Source organism: Candoia aspera, chromosome 1 (genome assembly GCF_035149785.1).
Source record: "Candoia aspera isolate rCanAsp1 chromosome 1, rCanAsp1.hap2, whole genome shotgun sequence".
NCBI classification, from domain to species: Eukaryota; Metazoa; Chordata; class Lepidosauria; order Squamata; family Boidae; genus Candoia; species Candoia aspera.
The window spans coordinates 241,643,634-241,660,658 of record NC_086153.1 but is presented as its reverse complement, the minus strand read 5'-3'; the positions used below and the strand labels follow the sequence as shown (position 1 = coordinate 241,660,658).

The 17,025-nt window shown below is 39.6% G+C and overlaps 1 protein-coding gene across 3 annotated transcripts in view; it reads right to left on the bottom strand.

The window, feature by feature from the left end:
* The window catches only part of LSP1 (lymphocyte specific protein 1), a 95,729-nt gene that overhangs the window by 14,094 nt on the left and 64,610 nt on the right, over positions 1-17,025 (bottom strand). For 2 of the 3 annotated variants that reach the window (XM_063289335.1, XM_063289336.1), the window contains exons 3-10: positions 15,849-16,031; positions 9,278-9,581; positions 7,483-7,596; positions 7,002-7,045; positions 5,998-6,079; positions 5,209-5,346; positions 4,941-5,021; positions 2,776-2,894 (exon numbers count right to left, since the gene is read on the bottom strand). In XM_063289335.1, coding sequence (XP_063145405.1) covers positions 2,799-2,894; positions 4,941-5,021; positions 5,209-5,346; positions 5,998-6,079; positions 7,002-7,045; positions 7,483-7,596; positions 9,278-9,581; positions 15,849-16,031 — 1,042 coding nt within the window. In that variant the 3' untranslated portion in view covers positions 2,776-2,798. The remainder of the gene's footprint in view (positions 1-2,775; positions 2,895-4,940; positions 5,022-5,208; positions 5,347-5,997; positions 6,080-7,001; positions 7,046-7,482; positions 7,597-9,277; positions 9,582-15,848; positions 16,032-17,025) is intronic. The other variant, XM_063289337.1, reaches the window with a different exon arrangement.

Below are 17,025 nucleotides of genomic sequence, written 5' to 3'. Positions count from 1 at the left end.
AATTTTAGATATCAGAAAAGTGAAAATCCTGCACAAATATCAAGTCCCACAATTTGCCCCACTGAGCCTAGCTCTTAAATGATGACAGGCAATTCCCAGGGCTTGAAGCAATCAGTTCTAGAAGATTGGCAAAAGTTTCCTTTTATTATGAACAAGTAACCCTTGGGGGGAGGCTTGAGAAAAGGACTGTTGTTATCGTTATCATCACCACCATCACTAGCTATGGATTCATAAAACAGTACTGCTAAGTCATCTGGAATGTTTTCCACTGAGATAGTGCAAGAACACAGAAGGGCGAAAGGGTTTTCTCTCTGTTTCATGGAAAGATACAACAATCATGCTATGGCTGAATTGGGGTTTTAATCTCCCAAATGAGAAAATAACTGCAAAACAGGAAGTAGCCAACACCTATTGATGTAGCGGGGAAATAGCCATGGATTTTTGGCATTAATGGCATAGATCTTCAGCCATTTCATTGTCATTTTCCTACTGGTAGTTGCAAAACATGAGTATCAGTTATGAGAAGCAAACTTGGGAAGGTTTAGGCAAAAGCCCTCCTTCTAAAATCCAGATGGGTTCTTGCCTCTGAAACCAGCCTCAAGGTAAATTTGGGGGGGCTTGTCACTATCCCCTCATAGAGCCAAACTATGTGTGCATATGCTACACAATAATTTCTAATATCAGCATAGCGTGTTCCAGCTACTGTTTTCTCCATGTATTATCTGGTCTCACACTTCCATTTCTCTGTGCAGTCACAGACTAGGAATGGATGGCTTGAACTGAGAAACAGGAGCTGGTTAAAATAGCAACTACTTTGGAGATTGTACCGTTATGTCTTTATGTTTTGTTTGTTTAACCACCTCATTGCAGCAGTGAATGATCAACCATCACATTCCACAATGTTGTGGATAAGTAGTGTGTGAGTTACTAAACTTAATCTTTGAATCAGGGTTGAAAAAGCAATCTGTTTCAGAATGAAAGAAAGCAAATGTTCACATCCTGCTATTTTTGCAGTTTCCATCCTGACCTTTACGTCCACCAGCCTCATATTAACATGCAAAACAATTTCTTTAACAGGACCACTCAGATAAGGGAAGCAGTGATTTGGGAGTGTTTTTTATTGCTTGAGTGTACACATCTATTCTCAAACTGGATTTGGAAGAGTGGATAAGGAGGAACGTCACTAAATCCTTCCAGGCTGTGGAAAAAGCACACATCCTCCACATTCAGGTTGGCTAGAAAGATTACTAGTATGAAGTGAGTTTCATTGTATAAATATGTAGTTGCATGCCCAGTTTTTACCCCAGCATTGATGCTTTGAAAAGTGTGATGTGAATAGCAGATTTTAGGCTACTATAGTTCTTTTGCAGGTCTTCTATTTTATATTGTAGGAAGCAAACTACCACCTCCTCATGATCTGTTGTTTACACTCTCATAGTATGCCATGCAGTAGATCATATTTTTTGATCAGATCATTTGGAAAATAGATTTTTATGTCAGCTGCCTGTTGCCTCAGGAAGTCTCAAATGGCATGTGCACATAACACATGGAGTCCGTCTCCTTTAGCATGAATATGTGGAACACCAGAACTTCCCAGCCACTTTCCTATACATTTTTAGCAGTACCTCAAAGCTATGAATCAGTATGTTGAACTTTGCAGCATGCAGGAAAACTGCCTTCATACCACCCACTTACCAAACTGAGTCAACAGATGTGTTTGTGTTCACTTTTAATTGGTGTGTTCTACTCACTATTTATATTAGCAGTGTCTTAGCACTTATGTATAGATAAGGATCTAAAGGTATCACATACTCCATTGTGAAAGTGGCAAGCAAGTAAGGCAAACTAATGTTAAGGTCTTTTGTTCTAATTTTAAGGGCAGTGTAGTAGTAGATAAAGATGTCCTGAACTGATTAAGCTACCTTATTCTTTCAAATGGTTATAAAAACCAAGTTCAGTTTCAGACATCTTCAAATACGTATGTTTTTTTAGCCAGAATTAGTTGGGTTGTGAGAGAATTCTAAGTAAAGAAAGAGTACACAAATCACATTGAGGTTTAAAATGTCTGGTAGAGTAAGTGCCAATATTTTGAGATGATAATGTAAGAAACAGAAGGTAGTTAAGCATAAAGGAAATAGAAAAGTTTGGTTCCTAAGAGATACATTAGGGATATGGTAAGAAAAAGAGCAGTGATATGATGGAAGCGAAGGGTGCTCTGGGCTTTTTCTGAACTTATCATGAATAAGTACTAGGAACGTTTGTCAGAATCTATTATAGCAACATTGAGAGAATTATTTTCACAGATACAGACCCGCACATTTTAAAGGCAGTTCATATGAAACCCTGACTCTAGAAGAATTTTTATAAACACTGAATATGTAGATTGAATAAACTGTTTCTATGAAGGAAAAAAAAATTGTTTCTCATTGCTGCTGGAGAGCTGAGAAATGCTGCCCTAAGCAAAGACTTGCCTCTCCCATACATCACTTAAAATACAGGGGGTGAATCATTCTTAAGATGCACTGAATCCAATCTCAGGTTGACTTTTGGGCTTAAAATGTGACAGAACCAATAAAGCTCTGCGTTTGAAATGTTTATTATCTTGGTAAGGCAGGAACATGACAAATCACTGGCAGCTACTCCATAAAACTGTTTCTGCTTCTGCCTGTAGAATTCTTATAGCTACACAAGCCAGGACCCACTGAATACTACTGACTTTATATACACAAAAAGGGTTTGCAAATGCTTATATTTAGTACATCATCCTACTTTTACCTGTGGGTTTGGTGCCAAGACAGCTATTTTTCCGTCATCCCGTCATCTTCCATTGGCACCCTTTTGTACTGTCCATGCCCAATTGCCACATACTTGTATTTCTTGCCAGGAACCTTGACCTAAAAGTGAGGATGAGAAAGTGCAAGTTCAAGGGTTAAAACCCAAATCCCTACTCTCTTCTACCCTACAGTTTTTGAAGTGCTTTGAAAAACCTCAGCTTTGACTATTAACCATCAAATACGAGCTGGTTCTGATGCAGTCAGTGTGCTTCTTTGGCCTGAAATAGAGCTATTTGGGGGTAATAATATTTAATTACAGTTATCTTATGCCAAGGAAATCTTGGGCCCCTGTATCAAAAAGCAAAATCACCTCAAACTTATGCAGAAAGATAACTCAGAGATGCTAATAAGCGCATTCACCAAGAAACTGCATACTTATAATATACTCTTTAACACTGAGTGGTTATCCCAGATGCTCCTATACATTAAATGATACTTCTTGGTTATTATATTGTTTTCTATTACACTGTTTTTCTTGTGAACTGGTTGTTAGCCATCCAGAGTTATTTATGTAAGATGGGCAGCCGTATAAATTTTCTAAATAAATAAATGCAATAAATAAAATGAGAACAGAATCAAGAATAAAGATACAAAAAGCAAAATGAAAGAGAACATAAGTAAACACATTGTGAAGGGGAATTTTGGTGACACATTCTCCCCTTCGCTTCCATTCTGTTTCCCCATCCACTATCCACTCCTTAAATATTTGTGCTGTACTTTACAAAGCATTGGAGATTTTTCCTTATATCTATCTAAGTCATTTCTTCTGTTGTTTTTAGTCTCTTGACTCTTTTCCTAGAAACCATACTCCAAATGCCTGAATATTCCTTGCTGTGTGATATGTCATATATAAATTTGGTTAAACTGCTCAAATTTGGTTAAACTTCTATTATGACTACAGACTCAGTTTTGCCATTGTTACCTATCCACCATTTTTTATTATATGCCTATATAATATATTAGAATACAACAAAAGTATTATATTGTTTACTCTTTTGAACTCTTTAAGTTTATGCAATGTAATTATAAAAAGAGAGAGAGAGAACCAGGTCTACAGGAATTTAATATAGCACAGTATTACCCAGCAGGAACTTTCCCCATTGCCAGGCACTCAAACTCTAGATCTCTCTATAGTTAAATCCCATTTAACGGCCACAATGAGAATAATTTTATTGCTTCTGATAATCTTATGAATAACAACACAAGCTGGAAACTCCAGAAAGGGCTACTATGAAAACACCATAGAAGAATACAGTATTTGTGTGTGTAAATTAATTCTTGGTAGGGCATTACTGCCTCATAGGTAGAATCACAATTTACTGAAAAGACCAAATTCCTGTGCTAGAACACTCAGCCTGTCCAGGCAACACATACAATATTCCTGGGCAGACATGGTTGACCACTAACATTGGAATTAAAAAAATAAATTCAATCCAGTTTGGTAGAAAATTAAGAATCTACGGTAGAAAATTAAGAACTCATTTGTACAACTACCTGGGAGCTAGTTTACTTGCAAATATTCCTTCTCTCTGTGAGATGATGGTAATGAAGAATACAGAATTGTGATTTGTGTGGAGGCACTGAGCAGCAATAGCTGACCCAGGGTTAATCAAAGAGATCATTTGTTTTTAGCCCCATAGACCCTGTATGTCACTAGTTGGGAAGTGCAAGCAGGAAGGTGCTATCACATTCCTGACCTGCTTGTGGGCTTCCTCAGGCAGCTACTTTGCTCCTGGGAAAATTAAACACATATTTCACCTGATCTAGTGGAACAATTTTTGTTTAATACCATGAACAGAAGAGCTTGCATGCAATGATCTGAGGAAGATCCAACCCCATTCAGCCTCAATAATGGAAAAATCTTCCTTTTAACATTCACAGAATGGCTATAGAAGTCTTTGAAAGGATGCTTTAATTTGACAATGCTTTACGTGAAGCATCCTTTCAAAGCTACATTAGGAAGAGTGAAGTGTTGCTTCATTTTGTATCACTCCTGGGTTTTCTTCCAGCAAAGCACTCCCACCAGGCCTAACACACTTGTCCATTTCTACAGAAATATTTTCTTCATCAATATTTAGCATTTCTCCCAAAGGAAGCAACTCTCACCTTAGCATTTCCATCTGTTTGGGGGCTATCTTTGTGTTCCCAAAGGCTTCTCTTATTCACAATGTCTCCAGCCACAATGTCCTAGGAAGAACACACACGTGATGAGAAGTTTTGAGCTGCCCTCCATGCAAAAGGCTATGTTTTGCATTCCACGGAGTCCATATTCTAGAACCATTTGGTTGACATCATTTTCACCATAGGATCAACATCTCTACAAGAGATTGTATCTTTCCAATAGTAGAGATTTGACCACAATTAAAAGAAGAACTACCTTGCAGAGTGTTTTTGTAGAAGACTGAGCCACTTCCCCAGTCTCCCAGAGGCTTTTTGTGCTGGCCACTGCTGCACTATTGGTAGGAAGGTCAATGGAAAGCTGCCGCACTGGTTTTGGAGTTCGGCTTGAGATCTGCAAAATAACATAAGAGTGAACTAGCTTTCTTGTTTAAAACAACCTGTCTCTTATAGTCAAGCATCTTCATGAACCCATTCAGTTGATTTCTATCTTATGATGCATCTATCAGGCAGAACCAGCATTATGGTGGCAATCCCACTTCAGCTCAACTAATCAGAAAATGTCCCCTGAAGACAGCCTTTGTGCCAATACAATCTCCCATCAATGGCCATGCAGAGAAAAACAGCACGAGGCATTTCAGAACACCTTCAGCACACACATTGCCTTCATTTCGTAGTCATAAATCAGCTAAAGCATGGTAGAGCAGTAACGGCATAACATTACAAAAGAGAAAGGGTAATACCACCAGCCAGGTTCAGCATCCATAAGCAAGAGGTAGAAGAAATTGGAACTCAGCCCATTGGGAACTGGCTACCAAACAAAAAATTATAATATGACTCTACTTCTTGGCTGCCATGAAAAGAAGGATATCTGTGGAGGCACATCAAAGCTAAAATCCTGCATGGGTGACAACAGTGCTCATTTAACTTGCCAATAATTGAAAATTAATGGAACTAGGCTTTTGAAAGGAGTTATCACATTTCTGAAGAACCTCCCTCCCCCCACCCTTGAAAAGCTTACCGAAGTCAGTGAGTTTAAGCTCACCTCAATGGCATGAGTATATTGCTCAAGTTTATCATCAATCTTGGAAACTGGAAGTGGTGCTTGGGTCTTCTTCACACTGTTACTGGATGGAGAAAAGATGATAGAAAGGACGCTTACCACAGACGCAGCCATTTCAGAGCCTGATCACCATTGTTTATCCAGGATTGTGTTTGGTGATTTCCTCAGTTTGCGTAGCTCACATAACATACCAAATGATAATGTGGCTTACTTATTTATAGCTTAGTTTTAGTGTGAACTCAGCCAGGATGATTTGTAAATCATGGTTTATGGTTATCTGTGTTCTGTGAGCGCAATCAAATGGAGTTTATTCAGTAGCCTATAGTTAAGCAAACCACAGCTTAGTATGCTATATAAACATATACAATAAGAACAAGGAGCAGTAACACTTCACAGTGATTTGTTGACTGAACCCTGGTTAGGATTCTGTTAATTCAATGAGTATTTTAACTTGCTTAATAAATTCTGACTTCTTGGAAGGAATGGATAATGGAAACAATAGCAATATCTGCTTTTCTCCTTACAGAGATACTGGAGAGGTGGAGAAATTGCCTTAACAGGAAGAAAAGTATCTTCTGCAGCTCAACACATTAAAAAAGTGATGTTTCACACACACCATGACCATGAACAAAGCACCATTCTGAATTATTTGCACAGCTCAGAGCAAGGCTTTTTCAGTAGGTGGCATCATAATTCTTGAGCTTTCTTCTAAATATTATCCACACACTTATACATTGCATTTGGCATTTGAAGTGGCATTTTTAAAGTTTCTTATTTTAATCTCATTTTATCTAACATATGCTGCTGAATTGGGCCTCATGTTGTTATAACTGAGGTTTTACTGTACCTTTGTCTTTAGTTAGTTGGGAAGACTTTACCCAGAAAAGCAGTGTATAAATAAAATTACTTCAAGACAGCTACTATTAGCCAATTGAAAGGACCAAGGCCATACAGCTTGGAACATCCATTATTTGAGTAGAAGTTACCTTTTCTGCACAGATCGGTTCAGAGATTCAGTTCTGTCAGTGATCTAAAAAGCAGAAACAACAGGCTTTGTTTGGATGTTTGCTCTCGAGGAAAGATACAGAAGTGCTGCTTGGTGGCCACATGTGGCCTCCAACTTCCCTTCCAAAAGGATGAATGGGCAGGTCCAAGACTTTGCCCCCCTTTTTGCATTGTCAGACATTTGGGGGATTTGACAGGAAAACATGGGTATGCTTTAAGTACTTATTCCATCCCTTCAAGCTCTTGAAACCCCCTCCTCAAATAGGGCCTAGCATACCATTCAAAGTCTGATATAGTTCTCAAATGACAAACATTGTGGAGCTAAGGTTGAGAGGGGGCTAACAGAAAGAATAATCGTGTCTTCCTCTGCTTTGATCAATTCTATAAGGCTCTGGGCTTGTATCTGTAAACTGCTTTGTGGGTTAGCCTTTCTCATGCCTTCCTAAGCAGCCCAGCAGATACCTTTAATGTAGGGCTTAAAGGAGCTTGGCACTCTTCTTCTTGGCTGGAAGTACTTGGGGTCCTTTGTCGTTTTTCTGGGACCTCTTCTTGCTCATAACGTCTTCTTTTCTTGTCCTGAAGGGAACAAATACAACCAATTCCTCTCTTCCCGGTCAACACAGCAAAACTACATCATGCTAAGGAGAACCCACCTCATGTTTAACCATGGTTTGGGCTCATACATCATGGGAAATCAGAATGTAGTTAGTTTGGCTTGGTTTGACAGATGTGAATCTAGTCATTGTGGCTTGTAGACCATGGTTTATAGCTCACTCTTTTGTGTGGTTCCAGTCAGTTTTGACTTATTAAAAAAAACCCTGGGTTTTAAAAACCCCAGTTTAGCCTAATATGTGACCTGGTATGAAGTTGGAGAGAGTCCTGTAGTTTTCTAGTCTAGTCGTTTTCTTGGAAATCTAGATCTGAAGGATCCATGCAAGGTTTGAAGATTTGGAGTGGGGAATGGACAGAGAACCTCTCCTACACTAAGGGCTTCAATGCTCAACTATTCCTAGTAGGGCCATGCATCAGAAAAATGGTTTGGAATTTGCACAAGCACAGTCTCTTGCCTGTAAATACATTTAAAACAGCCTAGCCATGTCTTTTTTCCAAGCTTGCACAGAACCCTGGGGAAGGAATCTTTTTTAATGAACAGCAGAGAGGTGCTGTCCTTCCACAAGGTTCAAAGCACTTCTTTTATGGAATTTGATAAAGAACTTTGGCTTTATCAAGGCAAGAGTTCAGCAAAGACCATTATCTATGTAGGTGGGGAAAAAAATTACACTCCTGATGTTGAAGAGTAGCTTCAAGAGTTGTGTTCTTTATCAATTTTTGAAACGGCTTTATATTTTAATGCTAAGAATATGGAGCTCTGTGTTTCTAGATTTATTAATATGACAAAGGAATGAGTGAGCTTCATATTAATATTAATATTACATATTTTAGAAAGTTTTAGTTCATTTTAATCACTATTTTAATACTGCTGTATTACTTTTCTTTTTGTTATATTTCACCAATACATTGCCATGTTCCTAGTAATGCAGTCTAAAATCACATTCATTTCCCTTTTTCCCTTTTTATTTTCTTTTCAAACAGATACTGCTAGATTAGATCCAATACAACCATTTTTCACATGGATAATGCAGAGCCAGATGAATTCCCAGTTCCCAATGCTCTTCCATTTCTCTCAATGAATATTTTGTCTTATCAAAATGCAGATTTTTTTAGTTTAAGTAAGATGAAGTATTTGGATGTATGTATCACACTAAGTCATATTGTGCTAAGCCATGTACAATTATTTATAAGCTACAGTGGCTGGGTTTGCACTATTACAGTATGTTAAAAGCAAACAAACCACATTATGGCTTAATGAGATGTGCTAATCAAATTATTGATACTGAAAACTGGGCCAAAATTAAAATTTTCACTGTTAATAGCAGCAGCATGTGAAGCTATAAATGTGTTCAGAATTTGGCTTTCTCATAACCTCCTTTTGGCCATTTTCCGTATTGTCCAGCTGTCTCCTTTTCATTTTAGCCATTTCATTCTCAGGCATAAGAGAAGAACAGCCATCATCAGCTAAAATTGTCTTTCTTAGCTTCTCCTCATTTATCAGGACAACTTCAATTTGGAAAATGTATTAAGGATACTTGAAAGACACCTTATCAAAAGACAACTTATTAAATGCATCTTTCATTTTATGGCCTCTTGAACTCAAGTCAGACACAAATGACAGCAGAAACCCATTTTTTCCCCTGACCTCTTGGTTTTCTTCCTCGTCCTCAGGCTTATTCTCTTCTGTAACATCTTGGAGCTTGCCTCCAACATACTGATTCTCTTCTCCAACATCCAAAGTTTCACTAAGTTGTTCCTGCTCCTCCAGCTCTGCTTCAGGCTGATTTTCTGAATCTGAAGTAGAAACAAACTTGAGGAAATTTGATGGTCCGGTTTCAAATCGGACGAAGGTGGGAGACTCCTGATCCAGATTGACTTGTTCCAGCATAACTTCTGCTTCCTTCAGGTTGCTGTCTTCTTCCTCATAGGAGCGCCTTGGTGACCTAGGACTGAGGATTGGAAAGTGAAAAAAGGTAGAGGAAAAAGGACAGGTATATCCAGTAACCTTTTCTCTTTAAGAAAGAAGTGCAGTTTTTAATATTTTTAAGGTCATAAGCAGGCTGATTGTGCTAATCCAGAAGACAATAACATGTGCCAAATTGGTTTTTATGAAAGCAATTGCTTGGTGAAGTGATAGCTTGTCCGTGAAGACTGAATATTATAACAGCATTCCCCTTAAAGCTGAGCCAATTATTCATGTGTACTAAAAAGGATTTTGGAAATGTTTATGTGGGACAACTGGCATTCTGCAGGCAATAGATTCTAATTTCCAGATATAACCCAATCATCTGGACACCCAAAGGAGAGTATCCAAATGTCTTTCGTCATTGCATAAAAATATTTACACTACATATTTTTTCCAATGGGGCATTTAAACTTGCTGGTTTGATTGTGCGCTCTAAAAGGGGTAATCCAATTACATTTAATGTGATAGAAAGGAAACATTAAAACATGACTAAATCCTATTCATTATAATTAATGCAATCATCATGATTTTCACTTCACTTTTGATCTGATCACGCCCACTGCTTTTTGGGAGAGCCGCCTGTAGCATATCAGTCAAAGGCCGAGTGTAGCCCTCAGCCTAGGAAAAAGACATACACCCTGGCTTAAAGGTTTGAGATGGCGATCAGCATGAAAAGTTTACTGCTGGGAATCTCAAGCTTTGAATGGGCTTGCTTCCAAATACCATTAGAATCATCCAGCCACTTGCTAGAATTTATGAAGAACAAATCTATACCCCTTCAATGAAACCAAACTGTTGAGTGGCCTTTGGATCATACTTCATTGGAGAAAGCCACATTCTGTGTTACTGCTTAGAATGAAAGCTCCCTCTAATAAAAAGCCCATTCTATGCAAGACAGTGATAGGTAGGAAAAGAAAGGCCATTGAGACTACAGATGGGCTCCGGCTTAAGAACTCTGAAGGGCAAAAACATGAACATAAGTTAACACCCCGCCCCCTCTTGGTTTGGAGCAAAACTCCACATATGTCTAGCCTGCCCCCGACCAGCCAATCTTAATAGCAAACTTTCTCCTTCTACTCCAAACTACTGCAGTTCTTTCAAGCTATACTTGAGTCATGCAAGCCTCATTTCTTCTCAGAGGCTGCACTAATGCATTTAAAATAATTGGAAGTTTATGAACCAGAATAGGTTCAGCTGATACACATGTTGCCTGCACAATGCATCCCAGATCCTACTTTATGATTTTCAAGGGTATAGAGGGATAAGCTGTATATCTATCTATCTATCTATCTATCTATCTATCTATCTATCTATCTATCTATCTATCAAATTTATCACTGCCGATCTCTCAAAAGGGACTCTGGGCAGTTTACAATAAAACATAAATAAAAATATAAAACTGTAAAACACTATAATACAATACAATAAAATAAATATAATAAAAACCTCGGTGGCTGGAAGTTCTTTATGATTTGCAAGCAGAGCAGGGTCCTTCTAAGAAAGTAACCATCCACAAGAATGGCTATTCTTTCTCTTGCCCCAGGCATAATTACAGAACCAGGTCTTTAGCTGTTTCCTAAAGTCCAGGAGGGAGGGAGCCAATCTCACTTCCGGGGGAAGGATATTCCAAGGGGTAGGGGCTATTGCAGAGAAGGCCCACCTCTTGGACCCCGCCAGATGGAATTCTCTTGCAGACGGGGTCTGTAGCATGCCCTCTCTGCATGACCGGGTGGGACGGGTTGATGTGATGGGGAGGAGACGGTCCCTTAGGTAACCTGGACCCGTGCCATATAGGGCTTTAAAGGTGATAACCAACACCTTGAATTGGACCCGGAAGCATACTGGCAACCAATGCAGCTCGCGGAGCAAAGGGGTGACATGTGCTGATCTTGGGAAACCCAAGATCGCCCATGCAGCTGCATTCTGGACCAGCTGAAGCTTCCAGATACTCTTCAAGGGTAGCCCCATGTAGAGCGCATTGCAGTAGTCTATATGGGAGAGAACCAGGGCATGGGTGACTGTTCGAAGGGCCTCTTGCTCCAGGAAGGGGCGTAACTGGCGCACAACATGAAGTTGCACAAAGGCCCTCCTAGCCATGGCTGCCACCTGCTCTTCAAGCAGGAGCCATGAGTCCAGGAGGACCCCCAAGTTACGTACCCGGTCTGTCTGGGGCAGTGCAACCCCATCCAGAACTAAAGATGACAATTTCCCAGAAATCGAGGAGCCATTAATCCACAGCCACTCCATTTTCCCCGGGTTCAGCCTCAACCTGTTGTCCCCATCCAGGCCCCCACAGCCCCCAGGCACTCGGAAAGGGTGGCCACAGCATCACTTACTTCACCCGGGATGGAGATGTATAATTGGGTATAATCTGCATATTGATGATACCTCACCCCATAGTGATAGATGATCTTGCCCAGTGGTTTCATGTAGATGTTAAAAAGGAGCGGAGAGAGTACGGAACCCTGTGGCACCCTACAAAGTAGGGGCCGCAGGCCAGATCTCTCGCTCCCTATCAACACCGACTGGGACCGGCCCTGGGGGAAGGAGGTGAACCAGCGCAGAACCACACCGCCCACCCCCAACTCCCTAATGATAGTATATGATAGAAGATTTGCTACCAGTGTCCTACTTTGTGAGAGAAGAATTCAAGCTCATACAAGACATATAGGGGTAAGGAGAGCCTCATGGAACATGGCTGCAATTTATCAAGGAAAATGTGATAAAAGATTCAGCATCACATATAATTTGTTCCTCAATCATTTTTTCTTTCCATCTGCTGAACTTAAGTCCTATTATTTGGGGCTTGCTTATATAATGACTTTAGCAAGTAAATACCCAACTGAAGTTGACTTAACCTGCAACTGACGCACAATATCCTACCAGAAACATCTGGGCATGAGTGTAGGCACCACAAGTTTTTATAGTGTATTTATATAGTTCCCTTGAACTACTTTAAAGAGCAACATGTTCTTACTACAAGAACATGCAAAACAAATGCACTTGCCAAATCATTCTCATGAATGCTAGTTGTCTCTTAGGTGCACTGTTTTGACTATCTTCCACTCAGACCAAAAGCAAAGCCCACATGAGTTGTGGACCAGGTATTAACAACAACAGGAAACTATTTACAATCTCAAAGCATAGTCTGAAGGAGACCATTACACAGATCTCTTAAGCAAAAAAGAGAAAGTTTGCTGAGAAAAAGGACAAACTATGTAACTATATTTATGACACACTTAGTCTGTTTTGAGTCATTGACATCAAAATAACTTTTTGTGGGAGGATGCCTTCAAGTCAGTGTTGACTCCTGGTGACAGCTGGGACAAGTCCCTGTAGTTTTCTTGGAAGTGGTTTGCCATTGCCTCCTTCCTAGGGCTGAGTGTGTGTGACTGGCCCAAGGTCACCCAACTGGCTTTGTGCCTGAGGCAGAACTAGAACTCACCGCCTCCTGGTTTCTTGCCTGATGCCTTAACCACTACACCAAACTGGCTCAGTGAAGACATCTAGTTGATTCCAAATTCCAAATCATGTTTTATTCAAGCTGATTCAAAGGGACCCAATTCAGCAATACAATTTGGGAAGCTGATTTTATTTGGCATGGTAATGAAAAGGACAAATTTCTGAAGCAAAGACTCCCACAGCCCTACCAGCTAAAGAGACAGCAGGTTCATGCTAACCTTTTATTCCAGCTGCCTCTGACTTTTTAAAAGAATTTTATTTTTTAAATATTTAAGTCAGTAGAAGCAGTAACCATTTTTCTCACATGCAAATAAACTAGTTTGCAGGAAAAATATCCAAAGCACACATACAAGCTGCGCAACTGCAAATAATCTCATTTCCTATATCTCAATGAGGGACCCTCCCAAAAAACAACTCCAATCCAGCCATTGCCCTTCTCTACAACTGACTTTCCACCTGCTAGGAGATAAAGCATCTTTTGGGATGTAAAAATCTTACTACCCTTCCAAAGTGGTAATCTTGAAAAGTGCAGCAGCAGGTACAAAATGCATCTTTTCTGACAGCAACCATGACTTTTTTTGCTTTGCTTCATGAAAGTAATTTCTTCAAAGGGTAAGGAAAGACCATCCTCAAACTTAAAAACTGTATCAATTTCTGCTGCCTTCCAGAGCAGAAGCTTCTATTAATTCTCTCCTCAGCATTATCCAAACAGCTGAAACTGCTGCTTCAAATAATTATTTCCTGAATCTTTCCTCAGCACTCTGTTGTGTGTATGGTATTCTTAGGTTAGTGCAAATGCACCAACCTCTCTAAAAAATGATTGTTTGTACAGTTTCACTGAAGTAAAATTGAAGACATTGAAAGGAAATCTAAAAATAAAACCAGTGCCTACAACACAGAGAAAAAGGAATTATCCAATTCTCTCTCTGCTGAGGAAAATGAGTTAAGCAGAGGAGTTTGGAGGAAGTAGATTATATACATATACATACACCCCTCTTCTCAACTACACCATTGAGCTTGCACCTATGTCATGTGCAGGAAAAAATTTTCTTGATGTACTTAATTCACAATAACCCTAGCACTTGAAAGAGCTAACCCTAACAAAAGAAAAAGGGGACCTCAGAAAAAGGGGACCTCAGAACAAGCTTAAGCTTAATGAATTAAGTTTTCAAACAGAAAAATCTTTCAAGGCTATTATGTGCCAGCATTAGAGATTTAAACCCCCTTGCTTTAACATTTGAAACTACAGAATAATGTCTTCAGACAACTCTAAAAATAAAACCCTAAGACTGAGAAGCATGGTGGTGGTATTGGTGGTAAAACTGAAAGTATTTTACTAAAAGCCATTTAGATTTTGCAATATAATTACAATTTAGCAAACACACTGCTAGAAGTCTACTTACACTTCAGTTATGAGTCCATCCTCAGAATAGTAAATATAACAGTTTTACCCATCCTAAATGTATTCCCCCATTAAAGTTGGTAACACCCTTCCCCCTCCTTTCCTCTGACATATAACAGGTGTTCTACATTTTTCTTCTACCAGTTGAAATAATTTACTTTATCTACCAGCTCAAACACATGTGTGTATGCAGTTATATTTTTAGGAAAGGAGTGGGATCTCATAATTAGTTGATGCATGCAAATTTATCAGTCCTGCAAGTAAATACGCATACGTACTACAGATTAGTTCGACATAATCATTTGAGAAGCATCAACAGCTGAAGCACATCTTACAATTAACCACAGCCTGGGGAATAAAGTACAACTGACTGCATTCACACAACATGCTAAGACATAAAGTTTACAGATCACAAGAGCTAGGACTGTTTTCTTTCTGTTTCTAAAAGCTCTCTGCCTAATTGCTAAGAAGGAAGCAAAAATTAAAGGTACAGAAGCAAAAGAAGAAAAGCTTGTGTACTTTTAGCAGCTGTGCAGAGGCAAGAAAAAAAAGACTTACATACTAAAGGGAGTGATTTTTTAGAGACCTGGAATATTTAAGGCAACTATATGGCTAAGGTTAGTGGAAGCTGACTTTAGTAATATATGGAAATTTTTCTGGTTTATGAGACGAGTAGTTTAATGCTGATATGAGAAGAAATGTATTCATATAAGGACCTTTTAGTCTGCCCTAAGACTGGGTTGGCATCTTCCTCCCTGGCAGACACTCTATGCTTTTACCATCTGGAAAGGGAGCTGCCCAAGTGACTTACATCTTTCACTACAATTTGATTAATGTTCTGCCTGGCCATGCAGCTTTTAAAGGTAAAGGGCTTCTGTTAAAAACCATTTAATAAAAAAAGGCTGCTGCAATATGGAAGTAGTCAGGCTGGTTCATTGTTCCAGGCAATCTCCTTGGCTCTGTTTGCAAGATACACCAAGCAACAAGTTAGTCATCACATTGTTACCTAGTATGTTGTATCTCCCCCCCCCTAATCAAGGTGTTTAGCTTATGGTTAAGTGTGTTGTTTAAATCCAGGAAAGTGGGCTTAATTGACTAACCATGGGAAAATTAACCAAGTTAAGGTTGTCATGTGACCACCGCCATAGTGTGGCAGTCGGTGAAGTTAGACTGTATTTGACTAAGCTAACATGAGTGTCAAATAGAAACCTGCCCAGTTTGCAGTATATTGTATGTTTGGAGCATACAGCCAGTCATGCCATATCTAGAGTGAGTTCAGTGGGTCTTATTTCAAAGTTCAAGAAACCTGCTGTGTTTCTTCTAGCCTTTCTGGCTGGTTCTTGTTTAGTTACTACTTCCTTTCAAGCAGTGAAAAAGATTCCCTACCTTCCTTCACACTGTGCAGGGTCTGCTTGTTGGGCTTCTCTGCACTCCCCATGGTGGATTTGCTCTCCTTCTTGCAATCCCTCTCCCACACATCTCTGCTTGCGCTGCTCAAGTTTCTGGGACCAGTCACTAAAGCCCTCGTCTTCTTCCACTTCTGAGGTTCCAGAAGGCTTTCCATCAATCCTGAAACACGAAGTAAAGAAGGACGTTGATCACCATCCAAGTTCACATGGAATGTTATAAACGTTGTGTCTGTGCAAAACACAGGTTTCCATTCTTAGCCACCGTGGTGCCAAAATGACGAAATGTGCATTGTGGTATCATGACAAGTACTGCCGTTCTGTACTCGAGTTACAATGTTGTATGCAAGTACACAAGGGGCAGAGCTTGCCTCTTTTTGCTGCCACATGCTTTCATTACTTGTTGTCCCTTGCTCCCCTCCAAAACGTTTACCTTCCTAATGTTAGAAATTATTCTCCAGTCTTGAAATAGCTGTTGGTGATATATTGTGTAAGCTAAGCCTACACATCATACTAAGTTTGATTATTATCATTATCATTCTGAGTGAACATTTCCCAACTTGGTTCCTTTCAGGTACATTGGGATTTAGGGAGGTATCTACAGCAAGCTTTGATGATGCCAAAATGAAGACAGGTATAATGACATCAACACATAAATACAGCAATTGTACTTCCATACCAACATCTGACACAGGTACATAAGTCCTGGCATTTGCATGACGACAACACACATTTCGCCTTTTGCCCTCCCCCACAGTCATCCATAGGACTTTCACAGTCAGCTGAAATCCAATGCATCAGGAAAGTGCAAAGATGGAGAAGGAAGGCTATCCTAAATTCTGGCCAGTTTCTATTCCCTCACAATGGCACTGGGACCAAAGAGGAGGGCCTTAGTGAATCAAGGATGCCTGATGCATTGTCACTTCTACATATCATTCAGAATTAACAGTGAGTGAAAGGAAGGGAGAAAGTCATTTATGGTCTAGCATGTTTTGTGAGCTCAGCCATTCTGATCTGTAAAGCACGGCTTATGGCACACAGTGTTGTGTAACGTTTAAATCAATTAAGTGTAATATATTCAACATTCCTTGGTTAAACAGATCATGATTTAGTGTGTGAACCAAGCTCAGATAGAAGATTCCAGAAGATAAGGAGGC